The 22,321-nt window shown below is 45.4% G+C and overlaps 1 protein-coding gene across 1 annotated transcript; it reads right to left on the bottom strand.

Moving 5' to 3' along the window:
- Window positions 1-11,967: 11,967 nt before the first annotated feature.
- LOC121520288 (inhibin beta A chain-like) lies at window positions 11,968-20,388 on the bottom strand. Its single transcript, XM_041803660.1, has 2 exons — window positions 19,974-20,388; window positions 11,968-12,749 (listed from the first exon to the last, which is right to left on the bottom strand). Exons 1-2 carry the CDS (start codon window positions 20,386-20,388, stop codon window positions 11,968-11,970), a joined length of 1,197 nt encoding a protein of 398 aa, XP_041659594.1.
- Window positions 20,389-22,321: the final 1,933 nt, after the last annotated feature.

Genomic DNA, 22,321 nt, shown 5'->3' with positions numbered 1-22,321 from the left:
GGATCGCCTCCAGGAGAGTGACATCATCCTTTATTTTGAAAATATAACAATTCCCAGCGACCTTTCCCTCCTGATACAGACTCTAATCATGCTGGCCAAATACCATCTACATAAAGCAACATGGACACAGACAAAACCAAATGGACATCAGTTTGAAAATGAGATACACCAATACTCCAATACCATAAAATATGTTAAAAACAAAAAAGCTGTTAAACTGCATCACTCATTCTGCCAATACTTCAAAACTGTAAACCGCTAAATGTTGCCCTGCTGCCTTCTTTTTTTTGTTTGTTTGTTTTTGATTTTGTTTTGTTCTGCTTTTGTGTATTCTTTTCTTTTTTTCTGTCTTTTGCTTCACTGACTTTATCTGTATAGATGTACACTTTTGTATCTATAATCTCATATGACATATGTAGCACCTATTTAATGTGTTGTAACTGTTAACTTGTGTTCAATAAAATTGATAATAATAAAAAGGATCTGCTGGTGGTCATCATGGAGGCCAAAAGGGTTGAAATCTGATCTCCCCTCAGCATTATAACTACATTCAAGAAGAATGTGTTTCACTGTCTCAGGGTTAGCCCAGTGTGGTTCATTTCATACACAATGTCCCCGTCTTAATCTGCCAGTCTTTCCAGTTTCCCTGACAATAAATGACTTTTTACATTTTTGGGTGAAAAGAGAAATAGTGTTTTCCTCTCCTATTCTCCCTGCCATTCGTTCTCCACACATTCTTTAATTTTTGCTCTCAGCTCAACCCTTCCCAGAGGGATCTTTACATCTTTTCCCCCTTTCTTGATGGTTGCTTTTTTCCATTTCCCTGTACACCTGCATGCCCAGGAACCCAGCAGAACTCCACCTCACAGCCTTCCCAACTCTGAACAGACAAAATTCCATTTCAGATTTCAGGATGAGCCCTCGATCTGCCTCCTCTTAAAGCTGTTAGAGCAGATACTTTAGCATCCTCTGTCTACCACAAGGCCCAGAAGATTGCCAGTAGTTCTGCAGTGATAGCAGAGCTCTCATTAGACATTCTTTTCTTAAATCCAGACCCGAGCTGGGCCAACAATACTCCAAATCCTGCAGTACCATTCTCTGGACCCATAGACCCATGAGTAAAGATTTTAGATCAAATCTTTCTTCTGTGTTGAGTAGATGTTCTATTTAGGGCCCTTCACTTGTTCTTTGGCCAAGGTTAAAGGTCAGGTTAACATCCACCTCTTGTATTAGCCAAGGTGGCATAGGTGACCAGCTCAAATGTTGTGCTATGCTGTCATTTCTTATTCCCTGAGTTTTGGCCCACTGACTTATGTCATCAAAAAATGTCTGTACCTGACCCTGGGGTCCTGGGGTCAGAACCAAAGGACTCCTGCAACAGACGCCTTGAAGGGAAGGTGTGAGGGAAGCCATTAAGTTTTGCCCGATATTGCAGCCCCAGTTTAATGGGCCTTAACCGTAAGGGAATTTCTCCCATTTCAAAGAGCAGAGCAGGGACAGAGGAGGCCTTATCACTTTTTCACATGTTTGTAACATGGACTGCCCAAAGTCGTACGTTCATCAAATCAAATGTCCAAAAATGTAACATTTTTCACCCTCTCTAAAGGGGCTGCAGCGCCCCCAAGTGGAGCCTAATTACCACCTCAGTCACGTGACTGTGACTATTCTTTTACCGTTTTTATGAAGTCTTTTTCTGTTGGTATCTTTATTTCATGTGTTACTGTAGGATTTATTCTTTAACTAGATTTAGAATCTGCTGTGATATAAACTGCAGAATCATTTTTTATTTATCACGTCTTCTCTGATTTTTTTCTGCAATGAGCGACATTAAGACTGACCATGAAAAAAGAAATAATAATACCTGCTTACCATGGGATATTTGTTCTGCCAAAGATCAGACGATTTCAGATTATTTTTCAGCCATTTAAACAGAATTTTACAGGCCTGAAAAAGCTCTCTATAGAAGCATTTACTTATGTTTTTATTACTTATATTTATTTAGATTATTTTAAGAGATATCCAAGACTTTTTGATTTTACCTCCTAACACGTTGATGTTGATGTGAATCACTTTGTGTCCACAACAGTGAGGTGGAAATAACTCATAAAAGCATCATCTGAGTGTGGGTGTTGTAGTTTTTTTGGACACGCTCTGATTTAGCCTGCGTGGGAGCGTCTGAGAGCAGTTTGTGCTGGAGGTGGTGTCGAGGTTATCGGGCCTGACGTGTCCTGCAGCCTGCCCACGCACAAAAAATAGATCCTTTAGTTTGACTCACATGACAACAGTCCACCTTCATCACGTTTCTGTGGACATGATCGTCCTCCTCCACCGTCTGATTCTGTCCAGATATTGTAGTTTTCATAGAGAGGACACTGAGTCACAGACTGAGGATTTGACAGAGACAGAGGGGAGTCAAAGTCTCTGATTCTGTCCAGGTATTGAAAAGAAGAGTCGGGTATGGCGGTAGGGTTGGGTAAGGTGGTGGGGTTTTCTGGTGGGGTATGGTGGGGGTGTGGTAGCAGGGTATGGTGGTGGGTAGGGGTGTGTATTGGCACGAATTTGGCGATACCATACGTATCCTGATACAGAGGTGCCAATATCGATATATTGCGATACTATGACCAAGGCGATGCACTGTGGTATTTTTTTAATTCCTTGTAATTTACTTGTAATGTAATTTTTAGTTGATATGGAAAAAAACAGAGCATGGTTAAGCTATTGAAAAAGTTTTCAAATTAAATGTATAGCATGTAAATAAAAAATATATGGAGTATTATAAAATATATGGTCCTGCATCATCTGAAGTTTTAACTCTTTTTGCATAATCTGAAGATGAGGATTTTTCCTATCTGTTGTCATGAATTAAAATGATTTCAGGATTTCTCAAAGAAAAATAAATCAACATAGAGTAAATGTACCAAAATCTTTTATATATCATGGTACATCAGCTTGTATGTCTTATTGACAAGGTGCCTGTGGAGAAGGGCATGATGTGATGGGCCAGTGTTTTTTTGTTGTATTACAGAAGCTGTCATTCTTAATGACACTGCAAATTTTTTCAGGTCCTTACAAAGAAAAATAAAATATTGACTGGGTTATTATAGTTACATGAGTAAAAATCAGCGGTAGCTTCAGCAGGCTTCTTTCATGTTAGCTGTTAGCCGCTACGCTATGATGCTCAGGTTCGTTGTGTTGTCTGAGTATTTCACTCTAGCGTGGCATATCTTACAAACGACTTCACTCCTGTAGAAGTCTGTGCTGTCTTTAATGTTTGGAAGCCAAAATAAGTCCACATATCCACTACAAATGCAGCAGAAGCTGCCTTGCTGGGTAGACATGGGAAACCGACTTGCTCAGACCGGAAGTCTTGCATGATCTCGTTGTCTAAGCAGAGGAGAAGAGGGAAGAGTCGACTGCTTGCTGTCAGCTAGCGGTGACTGCTGCCAACTAGCAGTCAGGAGGTAAAATTACACCACAAACTACCACACCAACTAAGTAACTTAGTAATTAAAAAAATATCCATCCTGCATTTTCACATATCCATGAAGTATTTTGTTACAAAATATCACAATATATATGTGTGTCAGTATTTCCTAACACCCCTAGTGGTGGGGTTTGGAAGAAGGGTATGGTGGTGGGGTTTGGAAGAAGGGTATAGTGGTGGGGTTTGGTAGCAGGGTATGGTGATGGGGTTTGGTAGAAGGGTATGGTGGTGGGGTTTGGTAGCAGGGTATGGTGGTGGGGTTTGGAAGAAGGGTATAGTGGTGGGGTTTGGTAGCAGGGTATGGTGGGGGGGTTTGGAAGAAGGGTATGGTGGGGGGGTCTGGAAGTAGGGTATGGTGGTGGGGTTTGGAAGAAGGGTATGGTGGTGGGGATTGGTAGATAGGTCTGGTGGTGGGGTCTGGTAGAAGGGTATGGTGGTGGGGTTTGGAAGAAGGATATGTTGGTGGGGTCTGGTAGCAGGGTATGGTGGTGGGGTTTGGTAGCAGGGTATGGTGGTGGGGTTTGGTAGAAGGGTATGGTGGTGGGGTTTGGAAGAAGGGTCTGGTGGTGGAGTTTGGAAGAAGGGTATGGTGGTGGGGTTTGGTAGCAGGGTATGGTGGTGGGGTTTGAGAGAAGGGTATGGTGGTGGGGTTTGGAAGAAGGGTATAGTGGTGGGGTTTGGTAGCAGGGTATGGTGGTGGGGTTTGGTAGAAGGGTATGGTGGGGGGGTTTGGAAGAAGGGTATGGTGGGGGGGTCTGGAAGTAGGGTATGGTGGTGGGGTTTGGAAGAAGGGTATGGTGGTGGGGATTGGTAGATAGGTCTGGTGGTGGGGTCTGGTAGAAGGGTATGGTGGTGGGGTTTGGAAGAAGGATATGTTGGTGGGGTCTGGTAGCAGGGTATGGTGGTGGGGTTTGGTAGCAGGGTATGGTGGTGGGGTTTGGTAGAAGGGTATGGTGGTGGGGTTTGGAAGAAGGGTCTGGTGGTGGAGTTTGGAAGAAGGGTATGGTGGTGGGGTTTGGTAGCAGGGTATGGTGGTGGGGTTTGGTAGCAGGGTATGGTGGTGGGGTTTGGTAGCAGGGTATGGTGGTGGGGTTTGGAAGAAGGGTATGGTGGTGGGGTTTGGTAGAAAGGTCTGGTGGTGGAGTTTGGAAGAAGGGTATGGTGGTGGAGTTTGGAAGAAGGGTATGGTGGTGGGGTTTGGAAGAAGGGTATAGTGGTGGGGTTTGGTAGCAGGGTATGGTGGTGGGGTTTGGAAGAAGGGTATAGTGGTGGGGTTTGGTAGCAGGGTATGGTGGTGGGGTTTGGTAGAAGGGTATGGTGGTGGGGTTTGGAAGAAGGGTATGGTGGTGGGGTTTGGAAGAAGGGTATGGTGGTAGGGTTTGGTAGAAGGGTATGGTGGTGGGGTTTGGAAGAAGGGTATGGTGATGGGGTTTGGTAGAAGGGTATGGTGGTGGGGTTTGGTAGAAGGGTATGGTGGTGGGGTTTGGAAGAAGGGTATGGTGATGGGGTTTGGTAGAAGGGTATGGTGGTGGGGTTTGGTAGCAGGGTATGGTGGTGGGGTTTGGTGGTGGGGTTTGGAAGAAGGGTATAGTGGTGGGGTTTGGTAGCAGGGTATGGTGGTGGGGTTTGGAAGAAGGGTATAGTGGTGGGGTTTGGTAGCAGGGTATGGTGGTGGGGTTTGGTAGAAGGGTATGGTGGGGGGGTTTGGAAGAAGGGTATGGTGGGGGGGTTTGGAAGAAGGGTATGGTGGGGGGGTCTGGAAGAAGGGTATGGTGGTGGGGTTTGGAAGAAGGGTATGGTGGGGGGGATTGGTAGATAGGTCTGGTGGTGGGGTCTGGTAGAAGGGTATGGTGGTGGGGTTTGGTAGAAGGATATGTTGGTGGGGTCTGGTAGCAGGGTATGGTGGTGGGGTTTGGTAGCAGGGTATGGTGGGGGGGTTTGGTAGCAGGGTATGGTGGTGGGGTTTGGAAGAAGGGTATGGTGGTGGGGTTTGGTAGCAGGGTATGGTGGTGGGGTTTGAGAGAAGGGTATGGTGGTGGGGTTTGGTAGCAGGGTATGGTGGTGGGGTTTGGTAGCAGGGTATGGTGGTGGGGTTTGGAAGAAGGGTATGGTGGTGGGGTTTGGTAGAAGGGTCTGGTGGTGGAGTTTGGAAGAAGGGTATGGTGGTGGAGTTTGGAAGAAGGGTATGGTGGTGGGGTTTGGAAGAAGGGTATAGTGGTGGGGTTTGGTAGCAGGGTATGGTGGTGGGGTTTGGAAGAAGGGTATGGTGGGGGGGTTTGGAAGAAGGGTATGGTGGTGGGGTTTGGTAGAAGGGTATGGTGGTGGGGTTTGGTAGAAGGGTATGGTGGGGGGGTTTGGAAGAAGGGTATGGTGGTGGGGTTTGGTAGAAGGGTATGGTGGTGGGGTTTGGTAGCAGGGTATGGTGGTGGGGTTTGGAAGAAGGGTACAGTGGTGGGGTTTGGTAGCAGGGTATGGTGGTGGGGTTTGGAAGAAGGGTATAGTGGTGGGGTTTGGTAGCAGGGTATGGTGGTGGGGTTTGGTAGAAGGGTATGGTGGGGGGGTTTGGAAGAAGGGTATGGTGGGGGGGATTGGTAGATAGGTCTGGTGGTGGGGTCTGGTAGAAGGGTATGGTGGTGGGGTTTGGAAGAAGGATATGTTGGTGGGGTCTGGTAGCAGGGTATGGTGGTGGGGTTTGGTAGCAGGGTATGGTGGTGGGGTTTGGTAGAAGGGTATGGTGGTGGGGTTTGGAAGAAGGGTATGGTGGTGGAGTTTGGAAGAAGGGTATGGTGGTGGAGTTTGGAAGAAGGGTATGGTGGTGGGGTTTGGTAGCAGGGTATGGTGGTGGGGTTTGAGAGAAGGGTATGGTGGTGGAGTTTGGTAGCAGGGTATGGTGGTGGGGTTTGGTAGCAGGGTATGGTGGTGGGGTTTGGTAGAAGGGTATGGTGGTGGGGTTTGGTAGAAGGGTCTGGTGGTGGAGTTTGGAAGAAGGGTATGGTGGTGGAGTTCGGAAGAAGGGTATGGTGGTGGGGTCTGGAAGAAGGGTATGGTGGTGGGGTTTGGAAGAAGGGTATGGTGGGGGGGTCTGGAAGAAGGGTATGGTGGTGGGGTTTGGTAGAAGGGTATGTGGGGGGGTTTGGAAGAAGGGTTTGGTGGTGGGGTTTGGAAGAAGGGTATGGTGGTGGGGTTTGGAAGCAGGGTATAGTGGGGGGGTTTGTTAGCAGGGTATGGTGGTGGGGTTTGGAAGAAGGGTATGGTGGTGGGGATTGGTAGATAGGTCTGGTGGTGGGGTCTGGTAGAAGGGTATGGTGGTGGGGTTTGGAAGAAGGATATGTTGGTGGGGTCTGGTAGCAGGGTATGGTGGTGGGGTTTGGTAGCAGGGTATGGTGGTGGGGTTTGGTAGAAGGGTATGGTGGTGGGGTTTGGAAGAAGGGTATGGTGGTGGGGTTTGGTAGAAGGGTCTGGTGGTGGAGTTTGGAAGAAGGGTATGGTGGTGGAGTTTGGAAGAAGGGTATGGTGGTGGGGTTTGGAAGAAGGGTATAGTGGTGGGGTTTGGTAGCAGGGTATGGTGGTGGGGTTTGGAAGAAGGGTATGGTGGTGGGGTTTGGTAGCAGGGTATGGTGGTGGGGTTTGGTAGAAGGGTATGGTGGGGGGGTTTGGAAGCAGGGTATGGTGGGGGGGTTTGGTAGAAGGGTATGGTGGTGGGGTTTGGTAGAAGGGTATGGTGGTGGGGTTTGGAAGAAGGGTATGGTGGTGGGGTTTGGTAGAAGGGTATGGTGGTGGGGTTTGGTAGCAGGGTATGGTGGTGGGGTTTGGAAGAAGGGTATTGTGGTTGTGTTTGGTAGAAGGGTATGGTGGTGGGGTTTGGAAGAAGGGTATGGTGATGGGGTTTGGTAGAAGGGTATGGTGGTGGGGTTTGGTAGAAGGGTATGGTGGGGGGGTTTGGAAGAAGGGTATGGTGGGGGGATTGGTAGATAGGTCTGGTGGTGGGGTCTGGTAGAAGGGTATGGTGGTGGGGTTTGGAAGAAGGATATGTTGGTGGGGTCTGGTAGCAGGGTATGGTGGTGGGGTTTGGTAGCAGGGTATAGTGGTGGGGTTTGGAAGAAGGGTATGGTGGTGGAGTTTGGAAGAAGGGTATGGTGGTGGAGTTTGGAAGAAGGGTATGGTGGTGGGGTTTGGTAGCAGGGTATGGTGGTGGGGTTTGAGAGAAGGGTATGGTGGTGGGGTTTGGTAGCAGGGTATGGTGGTGGGGTTTGGTAGCAGGGTATGGTGGTGGGGTTTGGTAGAAGGGTATGGTGGTGGGGTTTGGTAGAAGGGTCTGGTGGTGGTGTTTGGAAGAAGGGTATGGTGGTGGAGTTTGGAAGAAGGGTATGGTGGTGGGGTCTGGAAGAAGGGTATGGTGGTGGGGTTTGGAAGAAGGGTATGGTGGGGGGGTCTGGAAGAAGGGTATGGTGGTGGGGTTTGGTAGAAGGGTATGTGGGGAGGTTTGGAAGAAGGGTATGGTGGGGGGGTCTGGAAGAAGGGTATGGTGGTGGGGTTTGGAAGCAGGGTATAGTGGGGGGGTTTGTTAGCAGGGTATGGTGGGGGGGTTTGGAAGAAGGGTATGGTGGGGGGGTCTGGAAGTAGGGTATAGTGGTGGGGTTTGGAAGAAGGGTATGGTGGGGGGGATTGGTAGAAGGGTCTGGTGGTGGGGTTTGGTAGAAGGGTATGGTGGTGGGGTTTGGTAGCAGGGTATGGTGGTGGGGTCTGGAAGAAGGGTATGGTGGGGGGATTTGGAAGAAGGGTATGGTGGTGGGGTTTGGAAGAAGGGTATAGTGGGAGGGGTTCGGTATATAGGTCTTTTGGTCAAACTGGAAATGGTTTTTTGTGAGTTTTTAGAAAAAAATTTCAGAGACATAAAACTTGTATAAAAGATTGCTGTGTTAAAAGATTTTTTTAATACCAGTTGGTGGGCACATGTCTCATGTCTGGAACCACATCAAAAACTCTTGGACCCATACAGCAAAATTAACAGGTCTCCCTTTTTAATTGATTTGGTATAAAACATACTTTTGGACAAGTCTGAGGGTCATAATGGAATAAACTTCTTCAGCTTTCAGCCAGAAAACACCATCCTTTTCGTAATAATATCTGTGATAAACTTATATGTTATTGATGAATGTTGTCAATAATTGATTTGTAGTGCTCTAAGGGTGTGGCTATGGTGGCTCCCTGTGGCACATTGAGTTAAAAAAAAACAGACAAACGGGGACAGTTCCTGCCAAATCCCCAAACTCCCTCCAAACTGATTTCTAACATCCTTTTAGTACCATCCAATGCCATCACATGAGGCTCACAGGTCTGCTAGTAAAGCTACTGTCATGGTGATGCATTATAGACCATCAAACAGGAAGTAGTTTTTTGAAGACTTCAAAACATTTATGCAGGCATGAGTGTCTGGAGACATGAGGCCAGTGGAGTAACAGGAGAGTTCATTTTGTCAGTAAGCATGGCAAAAAAGCTCAGTGCCCCTGCAGCACACCTAGAGTTAGAAATCTGAGCTGTATATACATCATGCTCACATCAGGGGCCCACACTGTAAACCTCACGGGGAGTCAACAATTTCTCCATCTGGTGTCAAGACTGGTGCAAATCAGACATTTTCATGGGTAGCTCTGGTAAAACTTTTCCTGGAATACGCATATCCATCCTATCCACCTGAAAGTGCAGTCAGTCAGCCAATCAGTCAGCCAATCAGTCAGCCAATCAATCAATCAAATGTATTTTGCTTGTAAACAAAACTCAATGTGGCAATATCAATTGTGAAAAAAGTCTTTAAATCCAGTTAATTTGGGCAACACCAAGCTGATAGCTGATAGACGTCAGTGTGGCGAACCATTCTGCACCTTGGCCATAACCTCGACGTGAATGATGGTGCAAGAGCCCGCTCAGCACTGCTTAAAACCATAGTCATTTTAGAGACGCCACCAATGATCGTCCTCCTTCTTCCACGTCTACCATACTGCTCAGAGGATAAACAGGCCCCTGCTGCCCAGGAGCAACAGTGTCTGAGGAGACAGGAGGCGTTTAGAGTTGACTACAGCTCTATTGGTGCTCTACTGAGTGCCTGAACCCTGATCAGATGAAGTGGACTTTGGGATCAAGAGTACTCAGACTGGGGGGCGGGGTCTCTGATATAAAACCATCCTAAAGCCTAAAGCCGAAGGAGGTTAAATGGACCTGATGGGGTGCTAGAAGAGAGAGCATGTCATGTTCAACATCAAAGTTTGTGGTGAAATAAAAATCATAGTTTAATGTTCAGAGTTTCTTTAATAATAAACTAAATAAATTAAAAAATCTTTTTTCAATAAAGAAAATAAATACACATTTGATGATAGTCAAAGTTGAACGTTCATCAGGAATGTCTTTGGTTTGATTATAATCATTTTCTGCCAACAATATGTGCAAATATCAACATTCATCATCATTAATAATACTAATGAGATGAGAGATAATAATAATAAACCTTCAGTGAGCAGATGAATGATTCTTCCCAACATTAAGACAACTTAGAAAACAAAGGTTTGAAGAGTAGAAGTTGTAGAGTATAAATCATTTAAAGTAAAAAAGAAAAACAACAAAAAACCCCAACATAAAATAATGAAGAAACCATAGAAATTATATAACAGTAAATTAAAGAGCAGCTGCACTTATGAACGATCTTGTCCTGGATGTTGTCGTGGTTAGGAGCAGCTGCACTCATGAACGATCGTGTCCTGGATGTTGTTGTGGTTAGGAGCAGCCGCATTCATGAACAATCTTGTCCTGGATGTTTTCGTGGTTAGGAGCAGCCGCATTCATGAACAATCTTGTCCTGGATGTTGTCGTGGTTAGGAGCAGCCGCATTCATGAACGATCTTGTCCTGGATGTTGTTGTGGTTAGGAGCAGCCGCATTCATGAACAATCTTGTCCTGGATGTTGTTGTGGTTAGGAGCAGCCGCATTCATGAACAATCTTGTCCTGGATGTTTTCGTGGTTAGGAGCAGCCGCATTCATGAACAATCTTGTCCTGGATGTTGTTGTGGTTAGGAGCAGCCGCATTCATGAACAATCTTGTCCTGGATGTTGTCGTGGTTAGGAGCAGCCGCATTCATGAACGATCTTGTCCTGGATGTTGTTGTGGTTAGGAGCAGCCGCATTCATGAACAATCTTGTCCTGGATGTTGTCGTGGTTAGGAGCAGCCGCATTCATGAACGATCTTGTCCTGGATGTTGTCGTGGTTAGGAGCAGCCGCACTCATGAACAATCATGTCCTGGATGTTTTCGTGGTTAGGAGCAGCCGCATTCATGAACGATCTTGTCCTGGATGTTGTCGTGGTTAGGCGTAGCTGCACTTGTTCCCGATCTTGTCCTGGATGTTGTCGTGGTTAGGAGCAGCTGCATTCATGAACGATCTTGTCCTGGATGTTGTCGTGGTTAGGAGCAGCCGCACTCATGAACGATCTTGTCCTGGATGTTTTCATGGTTAGGAGCAGCCGCATTCATGAACGATCTTGTCCTGGATGTTGTCGTGGTTAGGCGTAGCTGCACTTGTTCACGATCTTGTCCTGGATGTTGTCGTGGTTAGGAGCAGCCGCATTCATGAACGATCTTGTCCTGGATGTTGTCGTGGTTAGGAGCAGCCGCATTCATGAACGATCTTGTCCTGGATGTTGTCGTGGTTAGGAGCAGCCGCATTCATGAACGATCTTGTCCTGGATGTTTTCGTGGTTAGGAGCAGCCGCACTCATGAACGATCTTGTCCTGGATGTTGTCGTGGTTAGGAGCAGCCGCACTCATGAACGATCTTGTCCTGGATGTTGTCGTGGTTAGGAGCAGCCGCACTCATGAACGATCTTGTCCTGGATGTTGTCGTGGTTAGGAGCAGCCGCACTCATGAACGATCTTGTCCTGGATGTTGTCGTGGTTAGGAGCAGCCGCACTCATGAACGATCATGTCCTGGATGTTGTCGTGGTTAGGCGTAGCTGCACTTGTTCACGATCTTTTCCTGGATGTTGTCGTGGTTAGGAGCAGCCGCACTCGTCCACCATCATGTCCTGGATGTTGTCGTGGTTAGGAGCAGCCGCATTCATGAACGATCTTGTCCTGGATGTTGTCGTGGTTAGGAGCAGCCGCACTCATGAACGATCTTGTCCTGGATGTTGTCGTGGTTAGGAGCAGCCGCACTCATGAACGATCGTGTCCTGGATGTTGTCGTGGTTAGGAACAGCTGCATTCATGAACGATCTTGTCCTGGATGTTGTTGTGGTTAGGAGCAGCCGCACTCATGAACGATCTTGTCCTGGATGTTGTCGTGGTTAGGAACAGCCGCACTCATGAACGATCGTGTCCTGGATGTTGTCGTGGTTAGGCGTAGCTGCACTTGTTCACGATCTTGTCCTGGATGTTGTCGTGTTTAGGAGCAGCCGCACTCGTCCACCATCATGTCCTGGATGTTGTCATTGTTAGGAGCAGCCGCACTCGTCCACGATCATGTCCTGGACATCCTTCTTGACGATCTTCTGCTCCTCGTTGAAGTACAGCATGGACATGGCACGAAGCCTGGTGGGCACACAGCAAGAGCGTATGTTCTGGAAGGCTCCATGGCCTCTTAGCCGGTAATGGTTGATGACTGTTGAGTGGAAGGACAAGGATGAGCCACCTAAGCTTGCCATGTGGTTTGGACAGTCGCCCTCACAGTAATTGGCGTGGTAACCTGAAGGAGCGATGATCCAGTCGCTCCAGCCGATGTCTTTGAAGTCTACGTAAAACTGACGTTTGCAGCACAACCGGAGTTTCCCGTCACACTCAAGCCCTCGTTTCACTCGTCGCTGGGCTGCCTCCTCCTGAGCTCGCAGTGTCAATGTAAGGAATGGCCTGTGAGACTGATCCATGACTCCATCTCCTGAGGTCAGGATGGGAGAGACTCCACCTCCGGTGCACAGCGGACAGGAAACCTGCAGGCTGAGCAAGCTGCTGCCGCCATCTAGCAGAACCTGAACATGGTGCGGGACGGCGAAGGTGTGCCAGCCACTGCGCCGAGTGTCCACCATCTTCTCTGAAACACAATCGCCTTCACCTTTATTGTCACCATCGCCATAGTGACAAAGCAGCCGCAGCATCACTTTGCCTTTGGCCCGGTTTCCCTTTGCCACCTTAAAGAAGATCCAGATGCTGGCTTGTTCAACCACTGCCGAGTCTCCGCTGTCTGTTGAGATGTCAAAGGCCACAGAGTTCAAAGAGCCTCCTGCAGCATGGAGAAGTCAGCATGTTAGTAGGTTTTAGCTACATCTTTTAGACATGGTTTTGGTTTAACCTCTACTGCAGGGCAGTGTCTGTCAAGGCTGCAGTGAGTCTCAGATTTCAAGATCCCTGGAAATATGAAAAAAAAAAAAGCTCAAAAGTAATCTTGATAATTTATTCAGAAGGGTTATGAAGATCGGAGGCTTTTCAGCAGATGTCATTGAGTTTCATCCAAGTAGCTCAAGGCCAACTGTTTTCAGATCATTCAGGCTGCCAAAATGGTATTGGTTTGTATAGGTAGTATTATAGCTGTATAATATGAATAATTAAAGTATTATATAACTATTAAGTATTAAAATTATCATAATATTATTTTTACAGTCACATAAGATGTATAAGTATTATTTGAGCATTAAATATTCTTCTTCTTATTATTATTATTATAATATAATTAATATTATTATAGTTGTTATGTGCATTCAAAAAGGATCCCTGCAGCTCCTGGTACCCTGGACCCTAATTGAAGTGTTTTAATTAAAAGAAAAAGTCAGAAATGAATGCAAAGTAAAAGTTTGTCAGGCTCAGTCTGTCTGATGATAAAAAAACAACATGAAGACAGACAACATTTCAGCCTGCTGCTTTTGACAGTAACGTGACTGTATCCCTCCACCCTCATCTTCTAATGAACAAACAAAGAAATTAATTTATGATAAATTGATTTATAACAGCATGAATGAAGCTGCAGCCTCTAAATATACCCCATGAGAGCAGAGACGCTAAAAAAAGAAAAGGCCTGATTTTGGGGTATGCTGCTAATGAGGTCACATACGTGTCTTTGTCTCTGTCCAGGATAATTATCGAGGCCCAGATTTGTCTGAATGAAACGATTATTAATGGCCTCAGAACACGCGGTATGTCCCCATCCTCTAATTTGAGCCTTTGAAAGATGATGTGAATGAAAGCTTCATCTGAAAGAAAAAAAGACTATTTATAGCTCAACATTCTGAACATTTATGTAAACAGGACGAGGACGATGGGACTGACACGAGATGCTTCAGGTCTGTTCATCAGTCTGAAAGTAACTGGTGAAAACCTAACACTGCTAAACAATGATTTGAAAAGCTTATTGTTGCTTCCTCCTTGTGTATCTTTGCTGTAATTCAGTCGTGTTCTTAATATTCTCACATTTGGCTAAATTAATGTTCTTGTTTTTCCTGTTTTACTTTGATGTTTACTGTCCATGTTATACTCACTTTCATTACCTGTGTCCCTCACTTTCATTACCTGTGGGCCTAACTTTCATTACCTGTGTCTCTCACTTTCATTACCTGTGTCCCTCACTTTCATTACCTGTGTCCCTCACTTTCATTACCTGTGGGCCTAACTTTCATTACCTGTGTCCCTCATTTTCATTACCTGTGGGCCTCACTTTCATTACCTGTGTCCCTAACTTTCATTACCTGTGTCCCTCACTTTCATTACCTGTGTCTCTCACTATCATTACATGTGTCCCTCACTATCATTACCTGTGTCCCTCACTATCATTACCTGTGTCCCTAACTTTCATTACCTGTGTCTCTCACTTTCATTACCTGTGTCCCTAACTTTCATTACCTGTGTCCCTAACTTTCATTACCTGTGTCTCTCACTTTCATTACCTGTGTCCCTCACTATCATTACCTGTGTCTCTCACTTTCATTACCTGTGTCCCTCACTTTCATTACCTGTGTCTCTCACTATCATTACCTGTGTCTCTCACTATCATTACCTGTGTCTCTCACTTTCATTACCTACATCCCTCACTTTCATTACCTGTGTCCCTCACTTTCATTACCTGTGTCTCTCACTATCATTACCTGTGTCTCTCACTATCATTACCTGTGTCTCTCACTTTCATTACCTGTGTCCCTCACTTTCATTACCTGTGTCCCTAACTTTCATTACCTGTGTCCCTCACTTTCATTACCTGTGTCTCTCACTATCATTACATGTGTCCCTCACTATCATTACCTGTGTCCCTCACTATCATTACCTGTGTCCCTAACTTTCATTACCTGTGTCCCTCACTTTCATTACCTGTGTCTCTCACTATCATTACATGTGTCCCTCACTATCATTACCTGTGTCCCTCACTATCATTACCTGTGTCCCTAACTTTCATTACCTGTGTCCCTAACTTTCATTACCTGTGTCTCTCACTTTCATTACCTGTGTCCCTCACTTTCATTACCTGTGTCTCTCACTATCATTACATGTGTCCCTCACTATCATTACCTGTGTCCCTCACTATCATTAACTGTGTCCCTAACTTTCATTACCTGTGTCCCTCACTTTCATTACCTGTGTCTCTCACTTTCATTACCTGTGTCCCTCACTTTCATTACCTGTGTCCCTAACATTCATTACCTGTGTCCCTCACTTTCATTACCTGTGTCCCTAACATTCATTACCTGTGTCCCTCACTTTCATTACCTGTGTCCCTAACTTTCATTACCTGTGTCCCTCACTATCATTACCTGTGTCTCTCACTATCATTACCTGTGTCCCTCACTTTCATTGCCTGTGTCCCTAACTTTCATTACCTGTGTCTCTCACTATCATTACCTGTGTCCCCCACTATCGTTACCTGTGTCTCTCACTATCATTACCTGTGTCTCTCACTTTCATTACCTGTGTCCCTCACTTTCATTACCTGTGTCCCTAACTTTCATTACCTGTGTCCCTCACTTTCATTACCTGTGTCTCTCACTATCATTACATGTGTCCCTCACTATCATTACCTGTGTCCCTCACTATCATTACCTGTGTCCCTAACTTTCATTACCTGTGTCCCTCACTTTCATTACCTGTGTCTCTCACTATCATTACATGTGTCCCTCACTATCATTACCTGTGTCCCTCACTATCATTACCTGTGTCCCTAACTTTCATTACCTGTGTCTCTCACTTTCATTACCTGTGTCTCTCACTATCATTACCTGTGTCTCTCACTTTCATTACCTGTGTCCCTCACTTTCATTACCTGTGTCTCTCACTATCATTACCTGTGTCTCTCACTATCATTACCTGTGTCTCTCACTTTCATTACCTACATCCCTCACTTTCATTACCTGTGTCCCTCACTTTCATTACCTGTGTCTCTCACTATCATTACCTGTGTCTCTCTTTCATTACCTGTGTCCCTAACTTTCATTACCTGTGTCCCTCACTTTCATTACCTGTGTCTCTCACTATCATTACCTGTGTCCCTCACTTTCATTACCTGTGTCCCTAACATTCATTACCTGTGTCCCTCACTTTCATTACCTGTGTCCCTAACATTCATTACCTGTGTCCCTCACTTTCATTACCTGTGTCCCTAACTTTCATTACCTGTGTCCCTAACATTCATTACCTGTGTCTCTCACTTTCATTACCTGTGTCCCTAACTTTCATTACCTGTGTCTCTCACTTTCATTACCTGTGTCCCTCACTTTCATTACCTGTGTCCCTAACATTCATTACCTGTGTCCCTCACTTTCATTACCTGTGTCCCTAACATTCATTACCTGTGTCCCTCACTTTCATTACCTGTGTCCCTAACTTTCATTACCTGTGTCTCTCACTATCATTACCTGTGTCTCTCACTATCATTACCTGTGTCCCTCACTTTCATTGCCTGTGTCCCTAACTTTCATTACCTGTGTCTCTCACTATCATTACCTGTGTCTCTCACTATCATTACCTGTGTCCCCCACTATCGTTACCTGTGTCTCTCACTATCATTACCTGTGTCTCTCACTTTCATTACCTGTGTCCCTCACTTTCATTACCTGTGTCCCTCACTTTCATTACCTGTGTCTCTCACTATCATTACCTGTGTCTCTCACTTTCATTACCTGTGTGCCTAACTTTCATTACCTGTGTCCCTAACTTTCATTACCTGTGTCTCTCACTATCATTACCTGTGTCTCTCACTATCATTACCTGTGTCTCTCACTTTCATTACCTGTGTCTCTCACTTTCATTACCTGAGTCCCTCACTATCATTACCTGTGTCTCTCACTTTCATTACCTGTGTCCCTAACTTTCATTACCTGTGTCTCTCACTATCATTACCTGTGTCCCTCACTATCATTACCTGTGTCTCTCACTATCATTACCTGTGTCTCTCACTATCATTACCTGTGTCTCTCACTTTCATTACCTGTGTCCCTCACTTTCATTACCTGTGTCCCTAACTTTCATTACCTGTGTCCCTCACTTTCATTACCTGTGTCTCTCACTATCATTACATGTGTCCCTCACTATCATTACCTGTGTCCCTCACTATCATTACCTGTGTCCCTAACTTTCATTACCTGTGTCCCTCACTTTCATTACCTGTGTCTCTCACTATCATTACATGTGTCCCTCACTATCATTACCTGTGTCCCTCACTATCATTACCTGTGTCCCTAACTTTCATTACCTGTGTCCCTAACTTTCATTACCTGTGTCTCTCACTTTCATTACCTGTGTCCCTCACTTTCATTACCTGTGTCTCTCACTATCATTACATGTGTCCCTCACTATCATTACCTGTGTCCCTCACTATCATTAACTGTGTCCCTAACTTTCATTACCTGTGTCCCTCACTTTCATTACCTGTGTCTCTCACTTTCATTACCTGTGTCCCTCACTTTCATTACCTGTGTCCCTAACATTCATTACCTGTGTCCCTCACTTTCATTACCTGTGTCCCTAACATTCATTACCTGTGTCCCTCACTTTCATTACCTGTGTCCCTAACTTTCATTACCTGTGTCTCTCACTATCATTACCTGTGTCTCTCACTATCATTACCTGTGTCCCTCACTTTCATTGCCTGTGTCCCTAACTTTCATTACCTGTGTCTCTCACTATCATTACCTGTGTCCCCCACTATCGTTACCTGTGTCTCTCACTATCATTACCTGTGTCTCTCACTTTCATTACCTGTGTCCCTCACTTTCATTACCTGTGTCCCTAACTTTCATTACCTGTGTCCCTCACTTTCATTACCTGTGTCTCTCACTATCATTACATGTGTCCCTCACTATCATTACCTGTGTCCCTCACTATCATTACCTGTGTCCCTAACTTTCATTACCTGTGTCCCTCACTTTCATTACCTGTGTCTCTCACTATCATTACATGTGTCCCTCACTATCATTACCTGTGTCCCTCACTATCATTACCTGTGTCCCTAACTTTCATTACCTGTGTCTCTCACTTTCATTACCTGTGTCTCTCACTATCATTACCTGTGTCTCTCACTTTCATTACCTGTGTCCCTCACTTTCATTACCTGTGTCTCTCACTATCATTACCTGTGTCTCTCACTATCATTACCTGTGTCTCTCACTATCATTACCTGTGTCCCTCACTTTCATTACCTGTGTCCCTCACTTTCATTACCTGTGTCTCTCACTATCATTACCTGTGTCTCTAACTATCATTACCTGTGTCCCTCACTTTCATTACCTGTGTCCCTCACTTTCATTACCTGTGTCCCTCACTATCATTACCTGTGTCACTAACTTTCATTACCTGTGTCCCTAACATCATTACCTGTGTCCTCACTTTCATTACCTGTGTCCCCACATTCATTACCTGTGTCCCTCACTTTCATTACCTGTGTCCCTAACTTTCATTACCTGTGTCCCTAACATTCATTACCTGTGTCTCTCACTTTCATTACCTGTGTCCCTAACTTTCATTACCTGTGTCTCTCACTTTCATTACCTGTGTCCCTCACTTTCATTACCTGTGTCCCTAACATTCATTACCTGTGTCGCTCACTTGCATTACCTGTGTCGCTAACATTCATTACCTGTGTCCCTCACTTTCATTACCTGTGTCCCTAACTTTCATTACCTGTGTCTCTCACTATCATTACCTGTGTCTCTCACTATCATTACCTGTGTCCCTCACTTTCATTGCCTGTGTCCCTAACTTTCATTACCTGTGTCTCTCACTATCATTACCTGTGTCTCTCACTATCATTACCTGTGTCCCCCACTATCGTTACCTGTGTCTCTCACTATCATTACCTGTGTCTCTCACTTTCATTACCTGTGTCCCTCACTTTCATTACCTGTGTCCCTCACTTTCATTACCTGTGTCTCTCACTATCATTACCTGTGTCTCTCACTTTCATTACCTGTGTGCCTAACTTTCATTACCTGTGTCCCTAACTTTCATTACCTGTGTCTCTCACTATCATTACCTGTGTCTCTCACTATCATTACCTGTGTCTCTCACTTTCATTACCTGTGTCTCTCACTTTCATTACCTGAGTCCCTCACTATCATTACCTGTGTCTCTCACTTTCATTACCTGTGTCCCTAACTTTCATTACCTGTGTCTCTCACTATCATTACCTGTGTCCCTCACTATCATTACCTGTGTCCCTCACTTTCATTACCTGTGTCTCTCACTATCATTACCTGTGTCTCTCACTATCATTACCTGTGTCTCTCACTTTCATTACCTGTGTCTCTCACTTTCATTACCTGAGTCCCTCACTATCATTACCTGTGTCTCTCACTTTCATTACCTGTGTCCCTCACTTTCATTACCTGTGTCTCTCACTATCATTACCTGTGTCCCTCACTATCATTACCTGTGTCTCTCACTTTCATTACCTGTGTCTCTCACTATCATTACCTGTGTCTCTCACTATCATTACCTGTGTCTCTCACTATCATTACCTATGTTTCTCACTATCATTACCTGTGTCTCTCACTATCATTACCTGTCTCTCACTTTCATTACCTATGTCCCTCACTTTCATTACCTGTGTCTCTCACTATCATTACCTATGTTTCTCACTATCATTACCTGTGTCTCTCACTATCATTACCTATGTTTCTCACTATCATTACCTGTGTCCCTCACTTTCATTACCTGTGTCTCTCACTATCATTACCTGTGTCTCTCACTATCATTACCTGTGTCTCTCACTATCATTACCTATGTTTCTCACTATCATTACCTGTGTCCCTCACAAGGTATACCTGTGTCCCTCACTGATCTCACCTGTGTCGTTCACTAGCTATTCCTGTTTCTGTGACTTGTTTTAGTATAAGTTTGATTCTTCTTGTCTGCATCTTTTGTCATAGGTGTCTGATTCAGTCTTTTTTTGATCCAGTCTTGTCAATGGCTAATTCATCAGCTTACATTTATTAATCTATAATTGTGACTTTTTTACAGGTGTTCAACTCACCTGGCTCTGCAAATGTGATGATTTCTGATGGTGGTTCTTGGGGTGTTGGTGCCTCAGCTGCTTGGCCTTCTTCCTGGATCTCTACACTGCCATCTTCAGTCACACGGCCCACGTGTAGCTTTTTGATAGCGTTCAGCATCGCAGCCCGGGGAACAGGCTGTGTCAGGTTAGGCCGAGTGCTCATGTGTAGCATGTTTAGAATGTGACGTTTCACTGCCTCCACCATGTCATTCTGTACTCCTGAAACTGACGAGTTTCTTTTCATGTGAGACAGAGAACATGATGGACAATCTAAAGTTTGTGCCCTCTCCTGGAGTTGAAACGATGTTTCTGGGCCTACTGTTGAGACTGCTGGAGAGGCGTCGACCAGAAGACCAAAGGCCACCAAGAAGATCACAGTGGACAGATATAACATGATGATCTGAGTATGGCCTTGGCTCATTTAGTCTTTAAAACAGCCCCAGATAGATCACTGTGAAGGACGTCTTATGCCCAGTGGATGGGGCCCTGGTTGCTTAAGGGGCCCTGGTTGGGGTTGCTGGGGTCCCGGTTTGTTGAGTTGTGGTTGCTGGGGTCCTGGTTTGTTGAATTGGGGTTGCTGGGCTCCTGGTTGCTTGAGTTGTGGTTGCTGGGGCCCTGGTTTGTTGAATTGGGGTTGCTGGGGTCCTGGTTTGTTGAGTTGTGGTTGCTGGGGTCCTGGTTTGTTGAGTTGTGGTTGCTGGGGTCCTGGTTTGTTGAATTGGGGTTGCTGGGCTCCTGGTTGCTTGAGTTCTGGTTGCTGGGGCCCTGGTTTGTTGAGTTGTGGTTGCTGGGGTCCTGGTTTGTTGAGTTGTGGTTGTTGGGGTCCTGGTTTATTGAATTGGGGTTGCTGGGGTCCTGGTTTGTTGAGATGTGGTTGCTGGGGTCCCTGGTTGCTTGAGTTGTGGTTGCTTGGGTCCGGGTTTGTTGAGTTGTGGTTGCTTGGGTCCTGATTGCTTGAGTTGTGGTTGCTGGGGTCCTGGTTGCTTCAGTTGTGGTTGCTGGGGTCCTGGTTTGTTGAATTGGGGTTGCTGGGGTCCTAGTTGCTTGAGTTGTGGTTGCTGGGGTCCTGGTTTGTTGAGTTGCGGTTGCTGGGGTCCTGGTTTGTTGAACTGTGGTTGCGGGGGCCTGGTTGCTTGAGTTGTGGTTGCTGGGGTCCTGGTTGCTTGAGTTGTGGTTGCTGTGGTCCTGGTTGCTTGAGCTGTGGTTGCTGGGGTCCTGAATTCTTGGGTTAAGGGCCAAAATTCCTTGTATTTGTAATTTCTTGATCCATCTGCAGACATTAAAAGATGAAAAGCCCTTCCAGCCTCGAGCAATGTGACAAACAAGTGAACAAAATCACTTGTAAAAGTTCTCGAAACAGTTCCTAAATCACTGTGGTCCTGGTCTCTGGTCCTGGCCACGGCTGCTCGGAGCTGAATGGCTGCAGGGTCAGTGTGCTGTAATTATACCTCTCTGGCCGTTTAATCCCTCCCTCCAGCACAGAGGTATTTCCCTGTGAGTCACACAGACAGGCAGTGTGAGTACAGGCTCTGAGAATATCTGGGACTGTTTGTGGTGTTTTCTCTGAAAGAACGTCACGACAGAAAGAAGAGGAGGTGGAAGGAGGAAGAGAGTGTCCCTGATTCATTCAGACCACACACTAACACACAGGGTGATGAGTCAAAGAAGCGTCATCGTCGCCTCACGTGGAGGAGAAACTGTTGGTGTGAAATTAATTTTTAGATTGGAAACACTTTATCGATACGACCACAGCCATGACAGCAGATGGAGCGCCTTTAGAAAACGCTGTCACTCATGCTCGCATGCATTAATGACATCAGTACACCCTCTGCTGGTTGGTTCTCTGAGGACATCAGGTGAACTCAGAGCAAAATCCTCTCCCACAATCCTCTGTCCAAACATTTATTTGATTCAAGAAGGATAAAAAGGATATACAGTCCTTAACAAATGTATCAGACCAGCTGTCATCTCTGTCTCAGAGACCATCCAGCATCATGAAGTGCTTTAATACGGACTCTTTCATTTTCAGTCAGCTCTCCACGTTTTACCATTTTGAACAGGAATGAGGAATTTCAAACTGAATTCAACCAAATTTGAGCCGGCTCACTGGGAAGTCAGAAATGAATCAAGCATAACATTCAAGCACTAAAACTAGTTTTTCTGTTCAGGAATGACAGTAAATAACTATAATTTGACATATTAATCAAGAAATGTTAATGTGCTTTACTATTTTTTTTTTTTCATTTTTTTTGTAAATCAGTAAATTTGAAAACTCACGGATAAAAATAATAATAATATTTTAATATTAAAAAAATAATTTGGGTTAA

The sequence above is a fragment of the Cheilinus undulatus genome, linkage group 13 (genome assembly GCF_018320785.1).
Source record: "Cheilinus undulatus linkage group 13, ASM1832078v1, whole genome shotgun sequence".
Classification (NCBI taxonomy): domain Eukaryota; kingdom Metazoa; phylum Chordata; class Actinopteri; order Labriformes; family Labridae; genus Cheilinus; species Cheilinus undulatus.
Note: the sequence above shows the minus strand (reverse complement) of the source record. Positions and strands in the feature narration are given on the sequence as shown.